The 26,325-nt window shown below is 39.9% G+C and overlaps 1 protein-coding gene across 1 annotated transcript in view; it reads right to left on the reverse strand.

The window, feature by feature from the left end:
- Positions 1–828: 828 nt before the first annotated feature.
- The window catches only part of c15hxorf58 (chromosome 15 CXorf58 homolog), a 37,755-nt gene continuing 12,258 nt past the window's right edge, over positions 829–26,325 (reverse strand). Inside the window, exons 4-9 of the mRNA XM_072584347.1 lie at positions 15,648–15,742; positions 15,180–15,291; positions 11,811–11,942; positions 7,991–8,220; positions 6,815–6,959; positions 829–1,201 (exon numbers count right to left, since the gene is read on the reverse strand). Of these exons, the coding sequence (XP_072440448.1) occupies positions 1,028–1,201; positions 6,815–6,959; positions 7,991–8,220; positions 11,811–11,942; positions 15,180–15,291; positions 15,648–15,742 (888 nt within the window). The 3' untranslated portion in view covers positions 829–1,027. The remainder of the gene's footprint in view (positions 1,202–6,814; positions 6,960–7,990; positions 8,221–11,810; positions 11,943–15,179; positions 15,292–15,647; positions 15,743–26,325) is intronic.

The raw sequence follows: 26,325 nt of genomic DNA on the forward strand, positions 1-26,325 counted from the left end.
GGCATTCGAAGGAGGGGAACTTGCCAGCAGTTTAGCAAAAGTGTATTCCTCAAACACTTTTTAGTAAAACATCACTTTGTGATTTGTTGGACCTTTCTGTGTGCAAATTGAATGCCATGTTTTCCTAGATATCTACATTTCAACAGAAACTAGTTGTCTGTAAAACACTTGGGATCCTGAATGGAAAGGATCTATGTCAATGCAAGGTTTATTTAAAAATTGCTTGAGAAGTGACATTTGCTCTACCTGCAGGTTCAAATAAGATTGGATTTGATGACTTTGTGCACAAGTAACTTCTCTATAATATATCCATTTTTCCTTGGTTCACTCGCATGCCCAGTGGTACCAGGCTACAAAAGCAATTTCCATGATTATTTTTACGTGGAGCAGGTCACCTTGTAGCCAGAGGGTGTACCTGGAGGGGTGTCTTTCTGTCTCGAGCATGGCTGACCAGGAGGTGCTCCTGTTTGTTTCTTTTCTCCCACCTTCCATTGGCACAGAGAAAGGATTTATAGGTTAGTAATCAATCAGTATCGTCATGTTATTAATGTTTTATCTAGTCCTCGAGTGGGACTTATCCTGGGGCTTCTGGCTTGGAGGCAGGGGGACACCACAAGACCCCAAACAATATATCAGAGGGTAGCTAAGTCCCAAATAACTATAGTGCAGAATAAGTCACAATAGAAGAGAATGGGAGAAGATCAAACAGTGAAGAAAGATGTTGTTGAAAAATGCAAGTCATTTACTATTACTGAAGAACCTTCATTTTGTACACTGTAAAACTTCACAGATATAAAACATTCAGTTTTTAATTTATTATATGCATCCAAATGACCAATTTTATGTAAACCAAAGGAAGTAGGATACAGCTTATACAATTATAGGTAAAGTGAAAGCCGAGTGAAAAAGAACTGTAAAAGATGTTACTATTGTTGAACTCATGAGTACTGTTTACAATGGAAAAGCTAGAGTTTAGCAGCTTTGTGCCTTCACTGCAGAGATGTACCTTTCCCTGACTGAAATAAGACTAATAGTCAAGCGATAGTTCTTGTGTCCAGGCATAGAGTTCATCCACTTCATGCTCCCACTCTTCATCAGAAGTTAAATGAACAGCTGGACTTCTCTTATCTTGATCACAACTGGTGATAATCTGTGAACCATCCTGTGCATAACTGTGATGAGTAGGGTTATTCAGGACTTCCTGGAAGTCAGTCATGAAAAGTCAAAGATTAAAACAAGTTGAAACAAAAGCATAATTGCGTATGGTCTTCAAACATTTTGGCACTATTGCATCTTTGTTTCCCAACACAAACTTAGGACGACTTCCTTGAACTTTGGAATAGCACTCTCACTGATTATTTTATTATTTAAAATGTAGTCTATGGGGGAGCCAAGATGGCGATTATCTAGGAGGATTGCGTTGCAGAGCTCCGCACCGCAGCACAACCTGAACCATTGCGATATCCTAGGACTCTGGAAAGGTCGTGGAGTCCCAGGAAACTGTGAAAAACTTACCTGTGTTTTCACATCCAGAGATGCTAAAGCAGGGAGGAGGAGCATCCGTGGCCGAGCCAGTGGCCCAGCCTGCAGGATCCACAGGTTCAATTACGTATCGGGTCCTAGTGAAGGAACTCGCAAATTCTCGCAAGAATTTGGGGGGGCAGATAGAGGAGAAGCTGGTCCCAATCTCTATCATGGTAGAACACAGAGTCACAGTGGAAACTGATATCAGTTCCTCCAAGGATAGGAATCCAGGCGCGGGGGACACATCTGTAATTTGCGTGGCCAAGTGAATGATCTTGAGAACGGGGCAGGACAAGAAATATTTGCATTGTCGGTCTGCTGGAGGGTAAGGAAGGTAAGCGGAATTTATTGAGGACTGGTTGCTGAAATTCCTTAACTTAGAGGCTGGCATGAGAGGCTTGACAATCGAGAGGGCTCACCAGGTCACAGCATGGAGGTCAGGTCTGGGTCAACGCCATTGTCCTCTCAGTGCGGTTTCATCAGTATAGAGATGAGACAGTCATGGAAGCTTCCAGAATCTAGGGGAAGGATCCAAAGGCCCTAATTTACGAGGGCTCTAAGATCATGTTCTTCCAGGACTTCTCAGCGGCGGTGATCCAGAAAAAAAAAATCCTATGATGGTGTTCAAGAAGAAGAACTTAGGATCCAGTACTCTGAGGTACCTGGTGGTGCTACAGTTCACCTTAGATGAAACCATACATCTCTTTGACACATCAGAGAAGGCAAGAGACTTTGTGGACAAATTAACCTAATCTGAACAATTTAGTATGTACAAATAGTAGTGTTGTTTGGGTTCGTCTCTTTTTTTAGTTCTTTAAAAACAGGAAGTCCAGCTGGGGCTTACTTTACCCTTTTTTTTATTGGTAATAATTTGGTCTAAACTATGTTTGGCGGTGGTTGAGATGTGTATTTTCAATTTCTAAGTTATACCAAAGGATGGATGGGGTATTTACCCCTTTCTTCTTTATAAAAAAAGTCTTTATTCATATTGCTATTCCATGGTGTATTTTCTTTCTTTTCTGCTTGTGTTTGTGATACGGCTCTTGCTAAGAGGAGGGAAAATGGCTAGGTGCCTACTTACAGGCAGTTTATACCCGCTTCAGGCATTTAAATGCTTTGGCTGCAGTCTTGGCAGCAGGATGGGAAATTGGGTTTTGGGATGGGTAGTTGCCCCCTTTGGGCAGGGGATGAGTTGCCCTACTCAGTACCGTTGACACTTTATATGTCAGTTTGTGTTTTTTGTTACATATAATCTTTGATAGGTTTGTTAACTGTAGTGGGTTTAGTTTATGTAGTTTTTATATTCGATGGATCTTGCAACACTAACGCTCGGCAATTTGTGGTTAGAGGAGTTCCTCTCTGAGAAATAGGGGAGTGGCTGTAGGAGGAATCTCCCATTTAAGTTACTAGAGTGTGTTAAAGACACATATGGGAGGTTTGTAATTCTCAAAGCTCTGATAAATGGGGAAGAAAATGGTGTTTTAAATGTTTATTGCCCACCAGCCCATCCCCTCATTTTTGGTAGATACATGCTCTAAACTGATCAGTCTCCAGTCCCGGCGTGTCATTATAGGGGGAGATTTTAATTGTCTTATGGATCCCAAGGTAGACAGGTTGCCCAAAGGCCCCCTGATACCCTCTGTACAAACTATACAATTAGTGGATCTGTGTGTGGAGTTAGGGTTGTTGGATGTCTGGAGGCATCTCCACCCTACAGGCGGGGATTTTGTTTTTTTCCAATTTGCACAGATGTCACACTGGTATTAATTTGCATTAGGACACATGCTTTACAGTTGAAGATTCTCCACAGGGTCCACTTGGCTCCAGATTGTTTGTAAAAATTTAAACCAGGAGTATCTCCAGCATGTCACAAGTGCAAGGTTGGTAAGGGCACTCTTACCCATTGTCTCTGGTCCTGTGGCTTCAAACATACTGGAGCGCTGGGGTGGGTGCAGTGGAGGGGATTTTGGGGGTAAAGGTGGAGAAGGACCCGCTGTCTTCTCTTTGGCCTGCCCAGTGTATTCCTTGTAGATGTGTTTAAGAAAAAACTTTTCAACATCCTCACTTTCTGCGCAAGAAAGAATATCTTGTTAGGTTGGGTATTCGAAAATCCCCCGGGCATGTCGGGTTGGTGGAAGACTGTTATGGAGCATATTCCTGTGGATTTTCTCACAAGTATGGTACACCACAAAACTGAGAATTTTTATAAGACATGACAGCTGTTTTTGGAATACTTAGACACAGATTTATTTGCCATATTAATAAGGGCTTTTATGTAGTCATAACGATTGTGTTTTACAAGTCCAATATCCAGGGAGGAGGAATTGCGAACGTATGAGTGTCTTGTTTGGCTGAGTTATTACTATCTATTAGTTTGTTGGTTATTATTTATGTAGTTAAACAGTTAGTTGGGGGTTTTTATTATATTTTCTATATATACTTATACATTTGTGGGGTTTTTTTTACTTTTTTGGGTTCTTTCTTCGTTTTGTATTTGTAATATTTTTTAAAATCTATTTTAAAAAAGTAGTCTATAACCATCTGTCAAAGTCATAATGTGCATGCTCAATTGATTCTACGGATCAGGTAACTTCAGTTACTGAAATAACTACTTACTCGCTCATATTATTCTCTGTCAAGGTTAGAAAACTAATGTAAGAAGAAAAACCTTCAATGGGAAGATCTTTGTTTTGTGCACATTAAGATTCAAATGTCCGAAAGGTGAAAGACCCAGTACTTGACATGTATCATTCAAAGATCTCTGATATACAGTAAATTCAGAAGTGTAACTTGTGCAGTGAATAGTGATCAGCATCCTTCCATCGTGCTCATCACGGTGAGGGTATGTATGGAATGGAACACTGCATTTCAAGCACCTAGTGTTAATTTTGTTGGGAGAGCATGTTATTATCTTGTAGCCCTGTGAAGTAATAGAAAACATAAGATGCTTTATAAAGAGTGCAAAAGAAAAGAGGTAAGCCAAGAAGAAAGAAACCAGGAGAGTGACAGAAAACAATTTTAAAAATTGACAAAGTTATTAAGTGGGGGTGGGGGGATGGAAACAGTTTCAGGAATGCGGACAATGAGAAGAATGTTTGGGAAATTAAGTTTATAGGTGGCAATGCTAGCTAAGAGTTTCAGCATTGGACAGACGATAGTGAATGTACCTGAAACCATTGCCAGCATTTAAAGCATGTGGAATGGGTTGCCAAAGTTTTGCATGTTCTGATTCAGTCTGCTTTAATAGCTGTGTTGGATATTGGGGTCCCTTTTAAATCTCTATGTTTTTAGTATTCTATATATTTCTTATATAACATAAATCTTAATTTAACTGTGTTCCAATAGTAACTAGGTTTCTACCAATGTAAAAAAGATTTATTGGGTCCCACATTATCCTATTATGAGTACAATGTTTTCAAAATATTAAGTTTTTTTTCCTTAGGAATGAAAACTAGCCCTCAAATAGATGTGGGCAAGGGGACCACAATTATCTGATGTTGTGAATGGCAGTCCCATAGTCATTGGCCAAAAAGATTTAGGCAATTGATTGACAATGTCTAATCTCTGAGCCCCTGGAGAAACAGTACATCATCAATGGGCAGTGGGCAGTCCTTACCAGGTTTTTCTTATCAGGCACACTTCTGGGAGCTGCCATCTCTAGATGGAAGATGGGCCAGAGGAGGAGGAAGACCCAAGGAAGAGTAAGATCTTGCATTCACAACTTTAACCAGACCAACACATTCTGTACCTACAGCTGTTTCGTCTCTCGAATCGGAACCGTCCCCAGTTGTCGTGATTGGATTTTTTTTGTCTGACGAACTAATGTATCATATTTAAACTGCAGCTTCTCAACAATTCAGGAAACTATTGGAAAATTGCTGCAAATCACCATGGTAATTTTAATCACGAACCCTCAAAACCAACAGCCAACAAAAGTAAATGAATCAATGGAAAGGATTTGTGGTGGGGCTGAAATATATGGCTTGTTTTACCAATTTCACTTGTGACTGATTCACAAGAGTTTGATAGCAAAAGTGGTGATGAAGGAGTTTTTTTAAAAAGGTGATGAAAGTAGTTGTTCTCAATATAATTTGTTAGCAGATCATTTCACAAAGGCAAAAAGTGGAAGCAACCATGGATATATCATTGGTTTGGCTTCATGATGATAATGCAAGAGTTAGAAGGGGAGACACTACTGGTGAGCTACAGGCTGCATTCACGAAATACATCACAGAAACAGACCCTTAAATTCAACTCAACAATGCCAACCCAAGTTTCTCAAACTATACTATTTGCCTGTGTTCAGCCCATGTCCCTGTAAACTTTTCCTATTCATGTACCTGTCCAAACTATTTCCTCTTGCAGTTCATTTCACATACAAACTATCCTCTGTGTGAAAAAGTTGCCCTTCAAGTCCCTTTTAAATCTTTTTCCTCTCATCTTTAAGTTATGCTCTCTGGTTTTGAACTCCTTTACCCTGGGGACAAGGCCTTTGCTATTCACCTTATGATTGTATCAATCTTTTTAAGGTCACTCCTCAACCACCTTTTCTCCAGTGAAAAAGGACCCAGCTTATCCACCCTCTCCTCATAACTCAAACCGTCTAGTCCTAGTGTCATCCTTGCAAAATCTTTTCTGCACCCTCTCCAATTTAATAATATTCTCCCTACAACGGGGTGATCAGAACTGTACACAGTACTCCAAAAGTGGCCTCACTGTACAACACAACATGATGTTACAACTCTTTTACTCAATGGTCTGAGCAATGGAGGCAAGTGTGCCAAATGCTGCCTTTTATCACCCTGTCTACCTGTAACGCAGCTTTCAAGGAACTATATCACTACACCCCTAGGTTTGTCTGTTCAACAACATTCTCCAGGGCCCTACCATTAACAGTGTGAGTCCTGCCCTTGTTTGTCTTGCCAAAATATAACACCTCACATTTATCCAAATTAAACTCCATCTACCACCCATTGGCCAAATTGATCAAGATCCCTTTGTAATTTTAGGTAACCTTCTTCATTGTATACTGTACCACCAATTTTAGTGTCATCTGCAAACTTACTAACTATAAATCAAATTCAAACATGGGATCAAACAAGGCCAGTTTCTACTGGGTGCAATCAGCAATGGACTATTCAATTGACCTTTGAATTAATTTACTACATTGGTGAATGATCAGAATTGACTGAAATCAAATGAATTCAACTATTTTGACAAATGTTGGACTAACCTTAGGCAACACAAGACAGGAATTACAACATCTGTACATTTAGTCACTTGGTTTTACCTCTTTGTTTTTATCCAAACCATAAATCTTTCTCATTTTGGAAACTTTTCGTCGTGCTTTGTAAGAACGGCGTTGTGACTCTCTTGCTGCTTTTGAGGATGTTGACGATCGAGTTGGAGGAATGCTTATGGATGGAGTTGGTGATCTAGGTAAATACACATAGATCTTTTGATGTAGGTTGTGCTATATTGGTTCTCAACAAGTTCTTAATTTGTCTGCACCATCTGTATCTTGTGTATATATATGGATGGCAAGTTGCTGTGTGCATCGTTCAGTTCACACCAAAACCAGTGACTGGATTAAGCATCCCCAGATTAGTCTAATCTAATGGCTAACTGATATATGGGTTATCATATCACTAATCAACTGGGCAAAGCTAACTTCAACTGATTAAGAATCGATCTTGACAAAATAAATTAGAATCAGCAATTGGTAGGAGAAACAATAGATGAATAATTGACTACTTTCATAAAAAAGGTATTTTGGACACATTCAAGGTAAGTTTTCCTTGAAAGTGAAAGGTAGGACAAAAGCCGCAGCTATCTGATGTGACAGAAATCAAGATAAAGAGGAAAAGGGATGCTTACAATGTATGTCATATAGAAAATACAATTGAAGGGCTGAATATAGAAGGTTCTGAAGTGAGGTGAACAAGAGAAGCAAAGTGGAAGTTTAAAAAGATACTGGTAACCAATGAGAAAATGAATCACAAAATCTTCTATAGATTATATAAATAAAAGGGTGGTAAAGGGAGTAGTCCATAACGTCAAACAATTAGAAACTAAACAGGGCATTTATAAAAAGTGGAGACAGAAGGCATGCTGAGCTATTACATTAACGCTTTGCATTTGTCTTTAGTAAAGACAATGTGTAAAAGGTTGTCATTCAGGCATTTGAAGAGTTTAAAATTGTTAAGTAGGAGGTATTGGATAGGCTGTCGAGATCTAAAGTTGATAATGGCAAAAAGGTTATATTGAACTTGTGGAGGCCACCGTTTTTCAAAATGTTGTGAAGAAGTATATTGGACTCAAAGTATTGACTCTTTTATGTCTCCTAAGATGCTGAAAGATCTGCTGAATTTCTCCAGCAACTTTCTGTTTTTGTTTTGTGTTGGAAGCTTATTCATGAATGCAAATATTACAGGCAGATCACAAAGTTAACCCTTCTATTAGATACCTGGTCTGAGAGATGGTTCTAATATGTTGAAGTTGAATCTCTTCAGTAGTGGGTTTAGAAAGCAGAGTTGGCAATTCATCTTTCAAACGCTGAGATAAAGTTTTGTTTTGAGCATAGTCCATTATGTCATACATAATTGTTGTCCTGGGTAGGTTTGTCAGGGTCAACATTCTCCAGTAGTTGTCTTTTCCACCAAGATAAGCCGGAGTCTCATCCAGACTACTTATGTACTACAAAAGAATAATACAGATGAGAAAATCAACAAGCTATTCATCAATAAATTAATCATTATCACCATGAGGCATGAGATGTGCCTGCTTTTTGTTCCACCCTCATTAATTTATTGTTTATCACTGTTGTGTGCTTGACAACTAATTAATCAAAAGGTGTAGGACCTAACTAACATTCATAGTGTGTGGGGCAGGTTGGAAATATCACTTCTAAAATCCCATGTGATGGTTATCCTTCTAATTCTTTTGACTGGAAATAGTCAAGTATTTTTGGCTCAGAGTTGCTTGAAGGTTATGGCACTGGACTAGCAATGCAGAAACTATAAGTTCTTAATTACGCTTGGGGTTTGTTGTGAAATTTACCTGTTAATCTGGAATTTTGTTGATCACCATCAGGAATCTTCCAGCGGCATAAAAACCTAAATGTTTCATGTCTGTTGTCCAGAGATAGGAGTTGGTCATCCTTGGCCCATTCTTGACTCCAATCACATATTACAGGTTGACTTCTGAAAATAGCAACATGTTCATGTATCCTGGTGGCTAGGTTTCTTCCTGTTTGTGCAAGAACTGCAACCAACACTACATTGGACAAACAGGCAGAAAACTAGTCACCAGGATACATGAACATCAACTAGCCACAAAAAGATATTACCCACTCTCACTAGTATCCTCACACAGATGAGGAAGGACTCCACTTCGACTGGGACAACACTTCCATCCTAGGACAGGCCAAATAGAGACACGTGCGAGAATTCCTAGAAGCATGGCACTCCAACCAGAACACCATCAACAAACACATTGACTTGGATCCCATTTACCACCCCCTGAGAAAAAGAACAGGAAATTAGATCACCAACCCAAGGAAACCAAAACACATAAATAAAAATCAGGCCAATGCTTCACTGGAGGCTCACTGAAGATATTACCTGGTATCATGACAAAACATCTGAAAACGAACCTCCCAGCTCAGCGAGCAAACTTAAATCCAGAACCTCAACTAATCTTCTCAAAACTCGCTAAAATTAATCTATATTGTAAATAATTGTGGTTCCAGCACTGATCCCTGTGGAACCCCATTGGTCAGAGGTTATCAAACTGAAAAAGAACCCCTTAGTCCAACTCACTGTTGCCTGCCCATAAGCCAATTCTCTATTCATGCCAATACCTTCAACACTGTGGATTCTTACAGCTTAACCTTTTTTGAAGTGCCTTGATGAATACCTTCTGGAAGTCTTAATATAACACATCTACTGGTCCCCCTCTATCCAATCTAGTTGAGACTTCCTTGAAAAACTCTAATAAATCAGTTGACATGATTTCCCTTTCATAAAGCCATGCTGAGTCTGCTTGATTAAATTATGATTTTCCAATTGTTCTGCTATTATTACCTTAATAATTATTCCAATACTTTGTGACAATAGATTTTTGACTAATTGGCCTTTAGTTACCCACTTTTTGCCCTCCCCCCTTTTTAAATAGGATTGTCATGTTAATAGTTTTCTAATACTCTTGTAATTTCCAAACACAATGACTTTTTGAAATGTACAACCAATGCATCCACTCACTCTAGCTATCTCTATTAGAATCCTAGGATGCAAGTTATCAAGGCCAGGAGATCTATCCCCGTTAGCCCCATTAATTTGTCTAAAACTCTAGTGATATTAATGGTACTTAATTTCCCAGTGTCCTTTGGTAGTAATCAAATGTTTGAAGTATCTTCCACTGTAAAGACTGATGCAAAATATCTCTTTACCACCTCTGCCATTAGCTTGTTCCCCAAAATCATTTTCAATGGGACCTGTGACCACTTTGATCCCTCTCTTCATTTTTATATATTTAAAGAAGCTCTTATTGTCAAGTTTTTATATTCCTCACTAATTTGCCATTGCATTTTATTTTCTTAGTCTTTATCAACTTTTTAGTCCTCCTTTGTTAGATTCTGAATTTATCCCAGTCTTTGGGCTATCATTGACTTTGACCTGCTGTGGGAAAAGATCTGCCACCCTGCCTACCCACAGCATGGCCACAGGGAACACAGGAAATCAAGCCTGTCCAAACCATATAAGAAACACCCAGAATGCCCCAGCATTGACTAAACAGGCTGACAAGAGAAACCAGACATGACCATAGTCACTCGCAGACCAGGGAATACATTTCCTAATACTGGATTAGTGGTGCTGGAAGAGCACAGCAGTTAAGGCAGCATCCAAGTAGCTTCGAAATCGACATTTCGGGCAAAAACCCTTCATCAGGAATAAAGGCAGTGAGCCTGAAGCGTGGAGAGATAAGCTAGAGGAGGGTGGGGGTGGGGAGAGAGTAGCATAGAATACATTTCCTAAGACAAACTAACAATAAGCTTCCTGGACCCAATCAACAAAGCTGTCCCAAAGCCCTAAGGCAGTCTCATACCTCAGTGATACCAAAGCCTCACAAAGGACAGGTCAGACGGAAAGGCACCAGAATACCTCGCTCACAGGAGAAAAACAATGGGAACACCTTACTGCTTTAAAAGGGATATTCTCACCTACCCTCGAAGAGAGCTGGAATCTCCTGATCCCACTGTGTTGATGCTGCCAGGATGCTACATTGTATCCACATTCAGGATATTCTTCTGATAACTGCTTTGCGGTTATCACTGTCATAACTGGGTTACTTAAATACATTGTATTTTCCCCATTTTTAATTAACATCATTGAACAACATTACTATAAAAGCTGGCTTGATTTTCAGCTCAAGGAAGAGAGTTTCGGCTACATGGACAGACTCTCTGTGCTGTTTTAGCTTGGTCAATTTCTCTACCACGATATCGCTGTGTTAATAAACTGTTAATTTCACTTCAATCTGTGTTTTGTGATCTCTGATTTATTGGGCTAACTTCTCTGACAACTGATTATATGCTTTGTCTTTCAACTTAATATTCTTCTTAACTAACTTGGTTACCATGGTTGGTTTATCCCTCTCTTCAAATGTTTCTTCCTTTCTGGGATATATTTTTATTGAAAGTCATGAATTACCTCCTGAAGGTGTCTGCCACTGCCTTCTTACTGTCATTCCTGCTCAACTACCTGTCCAATCACTTTAGCTAAGTCTACCTTCATTTCATTGTAATTCCCTTGTTTAACTTAAACTGTTGTTTCCAACTCAAGTTTCTCACTCTAGAATGAAATATGAAATTTATCATGTTATGATCACTACTTCCTAAGGCTTTCTTTCCTCGGCAGTCATTTACTGAACCTGTCTCTTTACCCATTACCAGATCTAAGATCACCTGTTCCCTAGTTGGCTCCATAACATATTGCTCTAGGAAACTATCCTACTAATGTCTTCTTTCCCTAGTCAAAAACAAAAACTATTAATTTTTTAAAAAGGTTAATGATACCTCCTCTTGCATTCTATTTACCAGCATCTTTCAAGTCCTCTGTGTCAAATATTACTTTGAAGATGCTCTAAGGGAAGCAAGAATATACAGTAGATGGTATCCAGTCTTAGAGGCCCTTTCTTACCTGGGATTGCAGACCAGCTAACTTTACCCACACAATTATCCTCTATTACTTTAACAAATTGCAGCATTACAAAACCAGCTTTCAAACCTGCATATAATCTTTCATTGTAACAATATCAGTTTCATCTGCTATTTTTGTTCTTTGATACTGAAGGTTATCTTCTATAATAAGGTCGTAGAATTTCCTGTGTCCCATAATTTTGCAGGAAGCAGCTGCTGCCTATTAAAAAAAAGAAGCCTCTCATTAAATCTATGAATTATAAAGTTAGACTCTGGAAAAAAAAGGACAATTCACAAAAGCTCCTTCTTAATCCCTCCCAAAAAAACCAACAAAGCAAATAAATAATTAAAATTTAACAAAACCTGTAATAGGAATTAAACTAGATTAGATTACCAATTATTAACCTCGACATTTGACTTCAACTCAGCAAAGAAATAGTTCTGAAGGCTTCAAGGAATTTGTGCCAAAAATGGGACATCTCATGGCTATCCTGCAGACCAGTCAAGCTGATATAATCATACCCACAGTATTATACTTTGTTCCAAGACTTGTATATTATCATACCCAGGTATGTTCAGTCCAATTGGCAATATAGATGACCTGAAGTGGTGGCACAAAGATATATCATTGGGAGGAAGTAGCTCTGGGAGCTCTCAACATTTGACTGTCAAAATCCAATAGAACAAGGCCAAAGGTGGGCAAGGAAATCTCTAGCTTCCCTGAACTGTTAGACTCCTCCATGTTAAACACCACTCAAAAGAAACAGTAGCAAGAGAACAGAATGTTATTTAGGTAAGAGACTTCAATGTCCATCATCAGACATGATTTGGTACCACCAATACTACCTGAATTGGCAAAATCCTGAAGAAGATATCTGCCACATCAGGCCTGGGACAGGTGGCAAAATGACCAAGAAAAGGAAAATGCCTATTTGATCTGTTCTCACCAATATACCCATCCCAGATACATTTGTCCATAACAGAAGATTACCCAAAAAGTGTAGAAAATAAACTGAGAGTGTAAACTAGCAAGTAATATCAAAACAGATATCAAATGCTTCCATAAATATATAAAAAGGAAGAGAGGTTAAAGTGAGTATAACCCCTTAGAAAGTGAGCTGGAGAAATAATAATGTGGAACTAGGAAATGACAGAGGATTTGTATCAGTCTTCACAGTACTGGACAGTAATGGCATTCCAAAAAGCCTAAATAATCATGGGGCAAAAGGGATAGAGGAAATATATACAATAATTATCATTAAAGAAAAGAATACTGGGAAGTGCGGGAGCTAAAGGTCAATAGGTACCTGTGACATGCTAGGTTGCATCCTAGGATGTTAAAGTAAGAAAGTAACTATAGAAATAATAGGTGAACTAGTAATAATCTTCTGGGAATACTTAGATTCTGGAGAAGTCCCAGAGAATTAGAATTCACCAATGTAACATCGTTATTCAAAAAGGAATGAAACAAAAAGCACATCACGCTAAACCAGTTAACTTAAGGTCTTTATTGGGGAAATGTGTCCAACGGAAAGTAGGCAATAGCAGAGCATCTAGAAATGCATAATATGATCAAACAGTGTCAGCATGGCTTCACGAAGGGGAAATCACGTCTGACAAATTTATTAGAATTCTTTGAGGAAGTAACAAGCAGGATAGATAAAGGAAACTGATAGGTTTAACATATTTGGATATCCAAAAAGTTTAACTTGTTAATCATAGAATGGAAGCAAGCCACTCAGCCCATCAAGTCCACAGCAACCCACCTCGACCCACCCCATCCCTGTATTTCCCCTGGCTAATCCACCTAAACTGCACATTTTGGATTGTGGGACGAAATCAGAGCACCCAGTGGTAATCAACACAAATATGGGGAGAATATGCACAGTCACCCGAGGGTGGAATCGAATCTCAGTTCCTGGTGCTGTGAGGCAGGAGTGCTAACCACTGAACAACTGTGCTGCCAGTATTCACATAAGGCCACTTAATAAGCTAAGATTCATGGAGTTGGAAGTAGTATATTAGCATGAATAGAGGAATAGCTAACCAGGAGAAGACAGAGAGTTGAGATAAGGGGATATTTTCAAATTGGAAACCTGTAACTAGTGGGGTTCCACAGGAATCTGTGCTGGGGCCACATTTATTTACAAGACATAATAATAACTTGGATGATGGAAATGTATGTAAGATAATGAAACTTGCAGAAGACACAAAAATAGGTGGGAAGTCAAGCGGTGAGGATGACACAATGCCTACAGAGGGACATAGATAGGTTAGGTGAGTGGGCAAAAACTTGGCAGATGGAATATAATGTTGGATAGTGTGGGGTTATGCATTGGCAGCAAGAATAGAGGAGTTGAAATTACTTAGATGGACAAAGAATACTGAAAGCTATAGCACAGAGGAATTTGGGAATCCAAATGCATAAATCATAAAAAAGCTAATATCCAATCTCAGCAGGTAATAGGAACAGCAAATGAAGTGTTGGTTTTTATTTTAATGGGGATCGAGTACACAAATAGAGTAGGCTTTCAAAAGCTATACAAGGCTTTAGATAAATCACCTACCATACTGTGAACACTTTCGGGTTCCTACCTATGGAGAGATAGACTGACATTGGAGGCAGTCCAGAGAATGTTCACTGGTTGTTTCCAGGCATGGATGGATATTCTTTTAAGGAGAGGTTGAGAGGTTTGGCTTGTACTCTTTGGAGTTTAGTAGAATGAGAGGTAACATTATTGAAACATAAATGATTCTTAGCAGACTTGACAGGGTACTATTGACAGGTTGTGGAAAGATCGAGGACTAGAGGGCTGAATCATAGAGTATGATTAACAAGTTAAACTTTTTGGATATCCAAATATGATGCCCATTTAAGACAGAGTGAGAGGAATGTGTTCTCTTAAAGGGTAATGAATCTGTGGAATATTTTTCCCAAAGAAGGCTATAGAGGCAGGATCATTTAGAGTGTTCAAGGTTGAGACAGGCAGATTTTTAAAAAGTAAGGAAATTAAGGGTTATGGGGTAAACACAGGAATGTGGAGTTTATGAGATCAGCCATGACCTCATGAAACAGCAGAACAGACTTGATAGCCCAAATACAATAGAATAGAATATCCTTTATTGTCATGTGTACTCCAGTATAGAAGTACAGGAGCACAGTGAAAAGTTTTTACAATGGCTGCCTTCCATGGCACCATGGCACAAGTACCTAGGTACAAATCTTAGATACAAAAGAGGATTAAAAGGAAAAGTAGTAGCTTACTTACAATGGCTAAAAAAAGTTATATATAAGATAGTTGTAACAGAGTTAAAGGCCTATTACTCATTGTCAAGACTCCCACACAGTATTGGAGAATGAAGGTAGTGCATATGAATTAATATGTTCACTCCAACAAGTGGATTAATACCCAGAGTGGAGCATATGTGAAGGAAAAATTTTTAAAAATTGAGTTACCTCAGTCGCAGGTCTGATTATTCTTTTCCCACTTATATAGTGATTTTTACAATTCCCAACGTGTTGAAAAATCTTAAACACAAGGATAGGTGGAAATTCTTCTCCAGCAAATCTGAGAGGAAATAACATGATTGTTTTCTGTAAATGGTGTCAGCCTTTTTAGCTAACTGTGCTATTTCATTGTATAAAGTAAATTAAATGAATGCTGTATTCCTGGTTCACTGTACAATAGTTGATTAAGCTGACAATACAAATTCAAATTGAGCTAACCATTTTATACAGAAACTGTGAAACCTGTCTTGAAGTTCTGCTAATTTAAAAAAAATTGTTCTACTGGTAGATGGTTATTATGTGAACTTCACATAACTGATCAAACATAGCTCTGTTTTGTGTATAACTATGCATTTCTTAAATATGCTTCATTCTGTGTCAATGTCACTTTGTTAGAGAGTGTCCCTCAGAAATTACCTGAATCTGATCTTATATGACAAGCTGGTATCCTTCAAGAGCTCAGCATCGGAGAGCTGAAGTTTTCTTAGAATGTTAGTTGTCAGGCAGTGTTCCTATCGTAGGAGGCAGTAAAGGTAAATTCACAGATTCTCACAAAGTACATTTCCACAATAAACTGCACATATGCTTTGGGGAAAATTAACACAAACTGAAGCACAACAATTTTCTGAGTATCTTTTAAGACGAGAAATAATCTCTGTATTTAATTAAGTAATGTAATATAGAAGGAAGGAATTATTGAATTTTAATGAAGTTTTCATTTATAAAAGATTGGCTGAATTTCAAATAAACTTTGGGAGGAGGTAGTGTCATGGCCAAGTTATTAGACTAGCAAACCAAACCCCTGAGTAATGTTGTGGGGATATAGCAGAACATGAACAATCCCATCATGGCAGACAATGAAATTTAAATTCAAGAACAATTGTGGAGCTAAAAGGTTTGTTTCAAAGCAGTCATGAAATCACTGTACTGCCTGACCTTATCACCCTGAGAAACAGCATTCCTGCAAACTCCTCTGTCTCTGCTGGAGTGAGGGCCAATGTGCCTTTGCATGTGTGATGCAAAGACTGTAACCCTGTCCAGGAACCATAACGATGATAACAAACATACCAACTGCTGAGAATTCTCCCTATTGAGTATCATGGGAAAAATATTTGCTCATGTCACCCTTCACATGCTGCAGATTTTGAACACGTCTACAGTGAATCCAAAAATGGTTTCACAACTGAAAGATGTACCGGTGACATGACCTTTTCAGTTCATGTGGAAGAGTCACTGGACTTGAAACATTAACTCTGCTATCTTCTCATAGATGCTGCCAGACTCATTGGGTTTCTGTTTTTGTTTCAGATCTCCAACATCTGCAGTTCTTTGTTTTTTTTTATTATTATTACGATCTTCTCAGTTTGGCAGATGGAAGAGAAATGATGAGAATATAGAAGGCTACAATATGTGGCTGTCATTGACATTGTCAAGACATTCACCACGTGAGCAGAAATGTTTATGTTCTTGCTGAAAAATGGCTGCCTGTTAAAGTTGCTTTATGTGATCTCCTCTTTTCATGACAATATGTTGGACAGGACTGGCTATGACGAGGCTGCATCAAAACCTTACAGCATGCAAGAGTCTGTGATGAGGGACAGGCACTTGATAGTATCAGAAATAAAGGGAGTGAACTCAAAGCATGGATCAGTACTTGGAACTATGATTATGTCACCATTATGAAGACTTGGATATCACAGGGGCAGGAATGGCTATTGGATGTTTCAGGGTTTAGATGTTTCAAAAGGAATGGGGGGAGGTAAAAGAGGTGGGGGAGTGGCATTGCTAATCAGGGATAGTATCACAGTAAAGGAAAGGGAGGTCATTGAGGAGGGCTTATCTATAGAGTCAGTATGGGTGGAAGTCAGAAACAGGAAAGGAGCAAGCACTTTATTGGGAGTTTTCTATAGGCCCCCCAATAGCAACAGAGACACGGTTCAGCAGATTCAGAGGCAGGTTTTGGAAAGGTGCAACAGTGTTGTTGTTATATTGATTGGAACCTTTTTAGTTCAAATAGTTTGAATGGAGCAGTTTTTGTCAGGTGTACTAGGAAGGGTTCCTGATGCAATATGTAGATAGACTGACTAGAGAGGAGGCCACATTGGATTTGGTACTTGGCACAAACCAGGCCAGGGGTTAGAAATCTTGGTGAAAGAGCATTTCAGTGATAGTGATCACAACTCTCTGACCATTACTATAGTCGTGGAGAGGGATAAAAGCAGATGTTTTGGGAAAGAATTTAATTGAGGGAGGGGAAATTACAATGCTATTAGGCAGGAACTGGGGCATTTAAATTGGGAACAGATGTTCTCAGGGAAATACATGACAGAAATGTGGAGGTTGTTCAGGAAGCACTTGCTGATTATGCTGGACAGGTTTGTCCCACTGAGGCAGGGAAAGGATGGTAGGTTGAAAAACCTTGGGTGACAAGGGATGTGGAACATCTAGTCAAGAGGAAGAAAGAAGCTTACTTAATTTTGAGGAGGTAAGGATTGGAGGGTTAAAAGGTAACCAGGAAGGAACTGAAGAATGGACTTAGGAGAGCGAGCAGGGGGCAAAAAAAACTTTAGCAGTTTGGATTAAGGAAACCCCTAAGGCATGCTACTCTTATGTGAGGAACAGGAGGATGGCCAGAATGAGGGTAGGGCTGATCAGGGTTAGTGGAGGTAATTTGACCCTGGAATCAGAGGAAGTAGGGGATGTCCTTAATCAATACTTTTCTTCAGTATTCACTACTGAAAGGGACCTTGATGTTTCCAAGGACAGTGAGAAACACACTGGTATGGTAGAACAGGTTGATATTAGGAAGGAGGATGTGCTGAAAGGTTTGAAAAACATTAAGATAGATAAATCCCCTGGGCCAAACAGGATATATCCAAGGTTACTACAGGAAGTGAGGGAAGAGATTGCTGCACCTTTGCCAATGATCTTTGCATCCTCACTGTCCACTGGAGTAGTGTCAAATGATTAGAGGGTGGCAAATGTTATTCCTTTGTTCAAGAAAGGAAATAGGGATAATCTTGGGAATTACATCTGTGGTGGGCAAAGCATTGGAGAGGATTCTGAGAAACAGAATTTATGATCACTTGGAAAACCATAGTTGGGTTAGAGATAGTCAGCATGGCTTTGTGAAGGGCAAGTCATGCCTCACAAACCTTATTGAATTCTGTGAGGATGTGACAAAACACATTGATGAAGGTAGAGCAGTGGATGTGGTGTACCTGGATATTAGCAAGGCATTTGATAAGGTTCCCCATGGTAGGTTCATTCAGAAATTAAGGAGGCATGGGATGCAGGGAAATCTGGCTGTCTGGATATAGAATTGGCTGGCCCAAAGAAGACTGAGGGTGGTGATAGATGGAAAGCATTCAGCCTGGAGCTCAGTGACTAGTGGTATTCAGCAGGGATTGGACCTCTGGGACCTCTGCGCTTTGTGATTTTTATAAATGACATGGATGAGGAAGTGGAAGGGTCTGTTAGTAAGTTTGCCAATGACACGAAGGTTGGTGGAGTTGCGGATAGTGTGGAAAGCTGTTGTAGGTTGCAATAGGACATTGATAGGATGCAGAATTGGGCTGATAAGTGGCAGATGGAGTTCAACCTGGAAAGTGTGAAGTGATTCACTTTGGAGTGCAGAATACAGGGTTAAAGGCAGGATTCTTGTCAGAGTGGAGGAACAGAGAGATCATAGATCCCTCAAAGTTGCCACCTAAGTTGATAGGGTTGTTCAGAAAGCATATGGTGTGTTGGCTTTCATTACTGGGGGATTGAATTTAAGAGTCACGAGGTTATGCTGCAGCTGTATAGAATCCTGGTTAGACCACACTTGGAATATTATGTTCAGTTCTGGTCGCCTCAGTACAGGAAAAATGTGGAACCTTTAGAGAGGATGCAGAGGAGATTTACCAGGATGCTGCCTGGACTGGAGGGTAGGTCTTATGAAGAGAGGTTGAGGGAGCTAGGGCTTTTCTCACTGGAGTGAAGAAGGTTGAGAGGTGACTTGATAGAGGTGTACAAGATGTTGAGAGAGAGATAGAGTGGATAGATAGAGTGGATAGTCAGAGACATCTTCCCATGACGGAAATAACTATCATAAGAGGGCATAATTTTAAGGTGATTGGAGGAAGGTTTATGGAAGATGTCAGACTTCGGTTCTTTACACTGAGAGAGTGGTGGGTGCTTGGAATGCACTGCCAGTAGAGGTAGTAGCGTCAGATACTTTAGGGACATTTAAGCAACTCTTGAATAGGCACATGGAAAATAGTACAATGAAGGGCATGTAGCTTAGTCTGATCTTAGAGCAGGATAAAAGGCTGGCAGAACATCAAGGGTCGAAGGGCCTGTCCTATACTGTAACGTTCTATGTTCTATCGAGGTCCAGTATGCTGCCACACCTTAATTGATCAGCCGTGACAAGGTTGTGCTGTAGGTTGTTGATAGCTTCATGTATCTACATTCCACAATCAACAGCAGTCTGTCACTTGATGCTGAAGTCAGTGCATGGCACAAAAGTAGTATCTATTATGCCCACACTGAATAAAAAATGCTGAACAATAACAACCTGACTGAGAACACCAAGCTGCTAGTCTACCAAGCTGGAGGCCTCAACACACTCCTCCATAATAGTAAGACCTGGAGAACATATACCCAGGGAGGAGTACAGAATGAACAGTTTCCACCTTCGCTGACTCAACCCTATCCTCAGGAATTCTTGGCAGCACAACACCATCAACTCAGAGATTCTGGTGTATTGTTGATTAAATCAACATACAATCAATGACATTGCTTAGCCACATTCACCTGATGGATTCAAATGTTCAAATATGAAGCAGCAGCATTCCAATGAGCCCATTGAGCCTGCTCTACCATTCTGATTTGATTATTCCATAACTATCGCTGAGAACCTTTCATGCCCTTGCTTGTTAAGAATCTACTACCTCTTAAAAACACTCAAGAAGTCTGCTTTTACCACCTATTGAGCAAGACAGTTCCAAAGATCCATGATCCTCTGTGAGAAGACAAATTCTACCTCTGATTGGTTTCAGATGAGCAATTCCTGATTTTTTTAAGTGACCCCTAGTTCTAAATTGTCCCTTAAGAGGAAACCTTCTTTCTATATCACCCCTGGCAAGACTCTTAAGGGCCATAATCGTTTCAATCAAGTTGCCCTCTTATTCTTCTAAAGACCACTGGATACAACCCTTGATTATAAGACAATCTTCAATTCCAGATATTAGCCTGGTAAACCTTCCTGAACTGTCTACAACAAATTTACATCTTTCCTTAAACAGAAGCCAATACTGTGCGTAGTATTCCAGATGTGGTCTCACCACTATGTTATATAAATGAGGCATAACTTGTGTATTTAATTTCTTTTGCAATAATTATAACATGCTATGAGCTTCCCTACAGCTACCTGCTGTACTTGCATGCTAATATTTTGCAACTCATGCACTAGGAGACCCAGATGTCTTTACACACTCTCACAATTTAAAAAAAACGCTTCTTTTTCTAAGTGTCCTGCTTCTTATCCTACAATTTGTAAAATATTTCACTTACCAATACTGTTGAGTGAACTATACTATTATGCATAGTAAATTGCCAGTACATACTGACTAAATATATCAATTTAAATTTGGGGTAAATCTTTCAAAATAAAGAACAATTGCATTTGAAATATGACTATGTTTTATATTTAAAAGCACATTTTAACTGAAATGTCAGGTTAGGGCCTGGGGCTAATACCATTTGTTCACATTCTACCACAAAAGCCAATGAAATCTAAACTAATTTTTTTAAAAATCAGGATTTATAAGTCTTAGAAATGGTGACCATTACGATCAGATTGTTTTACAGTCTGGTTCAGTAATGTCTTTTCCTTTTAGGGGGTGGCACGGTGGCTCAGTGGTTAGCACTGCTGCCTCACAGTACCAGAGACCCAGGTTTGATTCTGGCCTCAGATGACTGACTGTGTGGAGTTTGCACATTCCCCCTGTGTCTGCGTGGGTTTCCTCCGGGTGCTCCGGTTTCCTCCCACAATCCAAAGATGTGCAGGTCAGGTGAATTGGCCATACTAAATTGCCCATAGTGTTAGGTGTATTAATCAGAGGGAAATGGGTCTAGGTGGGTTACTCTTCGGAGGGTCGGTGTGGACTGGTTGGGCTGAAGGGCTTGTTTCCACACTGTAGGGAATCTAGGAAATGCAAAACCTGCAAGAAGACACTACACAAAGTAGGAGTAAGAGAGACCAAACATCCAAGATTTTGATGGAAACTGATTGGTTGGGAAGTTTAGGGCTAGGAGACAGAATCTCAAAGTTAGAGGTAGATCTATCATGACTGTAATTGGAAAACACTTTGATTCCGGCCTCGGGTGACTGACTGTGTGGAGTTCGCACATTCTCCCCGTGTCTGTGTGGGTTTCCTCCAGGTGCTCCGGTTTCCTCCCACAGTCCAAAGATGTGCAGGATAGGTGAATTGGGCATGCTAAATTGCCCATAGTGTTAGGTGCATTAGACAGGGATAAATGTAGGGATGACTTGTTGGACTGAAGGGCCTGCTTCCATACTGCAGGGAATCTAATCTAAACTGTGCCCCTGAATATTGACCACTCTACTCAGGGAGAAGTTTCTTCCCATCTAACCTCTCTCTGCTCCTCAGAAAGTTGTACACCACCATCAGATTCCCCTCAGCCTTCTCAGGTCAAAGGAAAACTATCTCAGCATAGCTGGATTCTCTTCATATCTGAATCGTTCAAATCCAGACAAACATCTGGTAAATCTCCTCTGCACCCTCTTCAGTGCAATCACATCTTTCCGACAGTGTGGCAACCAGAACCACACAGAATATTCCAGCTGTGGCCTAACTAACATTATATACAGCTCCATCATAACTTTCTTGTTCTTGTATTGAAAGCCTTGACTAAGAAAGGCCAGCATTCTTAATTACCTTACCTACTTATCCATAAGACTGTAAAATCTAGGAACAGAATGAGGCCCGTCAAGACTGTTCTGCCATTTGATCATGACGAAAAGAGTTCTCAACCCCATTCTTGTGCCTTGCCCAGTAACCTTTGGTTCCCTTTCTATTCAAGAAAACCTATTTGTCTCTGTCCTAAAGTCCCTCAATGATCACCATCCAGCTGAAGAAATTCCTCCACATCTCAATTTCAAAGGGTTGTCCTTTCACTCTGGGGCTGTACCTTCAGGTCCTAGTCTCTCCTACTCATGGAAACATCTTCTCCATGTTCACTCTATCCAGGTCTCTCAGTATTCTGTCATTTTCAATATGATCCATTCTCATCCTTCTAAATTCCATTGAGTATAGACCCAGCTTCCTCAACTGCTCCTCATACGACAAGCCCATCGTTCTTGGCATTATTGTAAACCTCCTCTGGACCCTCTCCAATGCCAGCACATCCTTCCCTAGATACGGGGCTCAAAACAGCTCACAATATTCCAAATGCAGTCTAACCAGAGCCTTTTGCAGCCTCAGCAGTACAGTTCTGCTTTTATATTCTAGTCCTTTTGAAATGAACGCTAACATTGCATTTACCTTCCTAACAGACCTTAAGAGAATTCTAAACTAGGTATCATAAGTGCCTTTGTGCTTCAGATTTCCAAAGCCTTTCCCTATTTAGAAAATAATCTATGCCTCTATTCTTCCTACCAAAATGCATAACCTCACACAATCCCACATGGTATTTGTTTGCCACTTCTTTACCCACTCTCCAAGTCTGTCCAAGCCCTTCTGCATCCTCCCCTCTTCCTCAACACTGCCTGTCCATCCATTTATTTTCATGTCATCTGCAAACTTAGCAACAATGCCCTCAGTTCCTTTGTCCAGATCATTAACGTATAATATGAAAATTGCAGAGTGAGCACGGACCCCTGCAGAACTCCACTAGTAACCGGCTACCATCCTGAAAAAGATCCCTTCATCTCCACTCTCTACCTTCTGCCAGTTGGCCAACCCACATTCCACGCCAGTACTTTGCCCGTAAAACCATGTGCTCTTATCTTAATTCGTAGCATCCTGTGCAGCACCTTATCAAAGGCCTTCTGGAATCTAAATAGATCACGTCTGCTGGCTGTACTTTGTCAAACTTGCTTGTTACCTCCTCAAAGAATTCTAGCAGATTATCAGGCCTGGCGTCCCTTGACAAAGCCATGCTGATTCAGCTCGAGCTTCATCAACTTCCTAACTTTTGCCTTCCTCCCTTCTTAAACAGGGGTATTACATTAGCCATTTTCCAGTTCCCTGTGACCCTCTCTGACTCCAGTGATGCCTGAAAGATCACCACCAATGCCTCTACAATCTCCTCAGCTATCCCCTTCAGAACTCTGGGGTGTAGTCCATTTGATCTGAGTGATTTATCCAGCTTCAGATGTGACAATGCTGTCACTTTAAGAAAACATTTTGTCTTTTTTTTAAGGAGAGATTGTAAGGCTGCCAGAACCACGAAAGTAAACAATGTGTGCGGCCTTTTTGTTTAACAGGATGGAACATTGGAAGCAGTTTGAATGGGAATGGCCAGTCCTCACAGACAAGGCTTTCTAACTTTGGTTTGGCTGTTTGGGGTCTCAGAAGAGTTGGAAGCTTCAGTGAATGATGCCAAGCTGCTACTTTCTCTGAAATCTCTTGATGTTGTTTCCACCCAGATTGGAGAACTGCATGTAAAAATCTGTGTCTGAATTTGCTTTTTCACCAAGGATATTTACAATGGGATATTACTATATTGAAACAGCTAATTAGTAATAGGCACTGTATCTATTTTTCAGCTTAGATTTCCAGTGGTTTAGTTATTCTAAATTCCTCTTTCTTTTGTTTGTATTTTAACTATAATGTTTAAATAAATATTGTCTTGCTTAGCATTGAGTGGTTTAACCAGGAGCATCACATCTGGAACACACACTTCACAATAACCTTTAAAATTAGAAGAAGTTAGTATCTGGGCGACCCTCTGAACACATTTTGAGGGGGTCTGATCGTGTCTATAACACAGATCATTCAGTTTCCCCAGCACCTGACCCTTAGTGATGACCACTACACTCACCTCTGTCCCCTGACTCTCTTGACATTCTGGTATACTACTGGTGTCTTCCATTCTGAAAACTGATGCAAAGGACTTCTTCAGTTTCTTTGCCATTTCATTGTTCCCAATTACTATTTCTCCATCCTCATTTTCCACTGGTCCAATGTCCATCCACCCTCTCTAATATATCTAAAACAACTCTTTCAATCTTCTTTAAGTTACTCAATAGCTTAGCCCCATCTTTCATCTTCTCCCCTATTTTTGCTTTTTAATCTGCTGGATTTTAAAGGCTTCCCAATTCAGTGGCTTCCCACTAATCTCCACCACATTGTCCGCTTTTTCTTTTGCTTTTATGCTGCCCCTGACTTCCCTTGTCAGCCATGTTTGCTTCTGTCCTCACCTTAGTATGTTTCTTCTTCCTGGGGATGAATTTCTGCTGGGCCTCCCGAATTACCCCAAAAACCCCTGCCATTGCTGCTCCACTGTCTTACCTGCTAGGCTCACCTTCCAGTCAACTCTGGCCAGCTCCTCTCTCATGTCTCTGTAGTTACCTTAACTCAATTGTAATACCATTACATCTGATTCAAGATACTCCCTCTCAAACTGCAGGGTGAATTCTATCATATTGTAGTCACTGCCCCTTCGGAGTTCCTTCACATTAAGATGCCTAATCAAGTTTGCCTCATTACACACATCGAAATCCAGAACCACCTGTTCCCTGGTGGGATCTACCACATGCTGCTCCAAAAGGCCATCTCCATAGACACTCCATGAACTCCTTTTCTTGGAATCCACTACCAATTTGATTTCCCCAGTCCACCTACACATTGAAATCCCCTGTGGTTATTGTAACAGTACGTTTCTTAAATGTTTTTCCTATCTCATAGAATCATTGAATCATAGAATTCTACAGTGCAGATTGGCCTTTTAGCCAATCAAATCTGTACTGATCCTCTGAAGCGCATCTCTTTGCAGAGATTTTTCAGGATTAAGTTCTATTTTGTCACTGTTGAGCCATTTGACCAGCTTGTCTATATCATCCTGTAGTCTAAGGCTTTCCTTCTCATTATTTAGTAAACACCAATTTTCATGTCATCTATTATCATACTTCTGACACTAATGGCTAGACCATTAACATATGTGACAAACTGCAAAGGACCCTGTGGTTTGCCGCTGGACACAGGCATCCAGGCACAAAAACATCTTTTGACCATCACCCTTTTATTTCTGCCACTAAGCCAATTTTAGATCTAGTTTGTCAAATTGCCATGTACCCAATAGGTTTTTTTGCTTCTTAACCAGTCTGCAATGCAAGACCTATCAAAAGCCTTATTGAAGTCCATGTAGACTATATCAATTGCACTACCCTCATCTACACACCTAGGCACCGCCTGGAAAAATTCAAATTTATTAGACATGATCACACCTTAAAAAGCCATGCTAACTATCCTTGATTAATCCTTACCTTTCCAAATGTAGATTAATTCTGTCCCTCAGAATTTTTTCAACAGTTTCCCCATCACAGATTTTAGACTCAATCGCTTGTAGTTTCCTGGATTATCTCAACCACCCTTCTTGAATAATGATACCATTACATTCCTTATGTCATCCTCAATTTACTTTCAGAAACATCTTTACATCATCAGCAAACTGAGCAATCCCTTCATCCAAGTCATTTATAAAATTTTAAAAATTGAGGCTCCAGCACTGATCCTTATGGCATGCTACACACCACATCTCACCAATCAGAAAATTATTTATCTACACGTACTTTGTTTCCTGTTATCAAGACAATCTATGCCAATTTGCTAACCCCACACCATGAACTTGTGTTTTCCACAATATCATTGGGTTTGGCACCATATCTTTCTGGAAATCTCAGTAGAGTATATCCACCAATTTCCCTATGATCACAACATGTGTGACTTCCTCGAAGTACTCCAAAAAATTGGGTAAACATGACTTCCCCTGCTCAAGCCATGCTGATCCTGTCTGATTGCTTTGAGCTTTACTGACTGCCCTGCTACAACACCTTTAAAAATAGCTTCTACCATCTTTGATG

This window comes from Chiloscyllium punctatum, chromosome 15 (assembly GCF_047496795.1).
Source record: "Chiloscyllium punctatum isolate Juve2018m chromosome 15, sChiPun1.3, whole genome shotgun sequence".
In the NCBI taxonomy this organism is placed as follows: domain Eukaryota; kingdom Metazoa; phylum Chordata; class Chondrichthyes; order Orectolobiformes; family Hemiscylliidae; genus Chiloscyllium; species Chiloscyllium punctatum.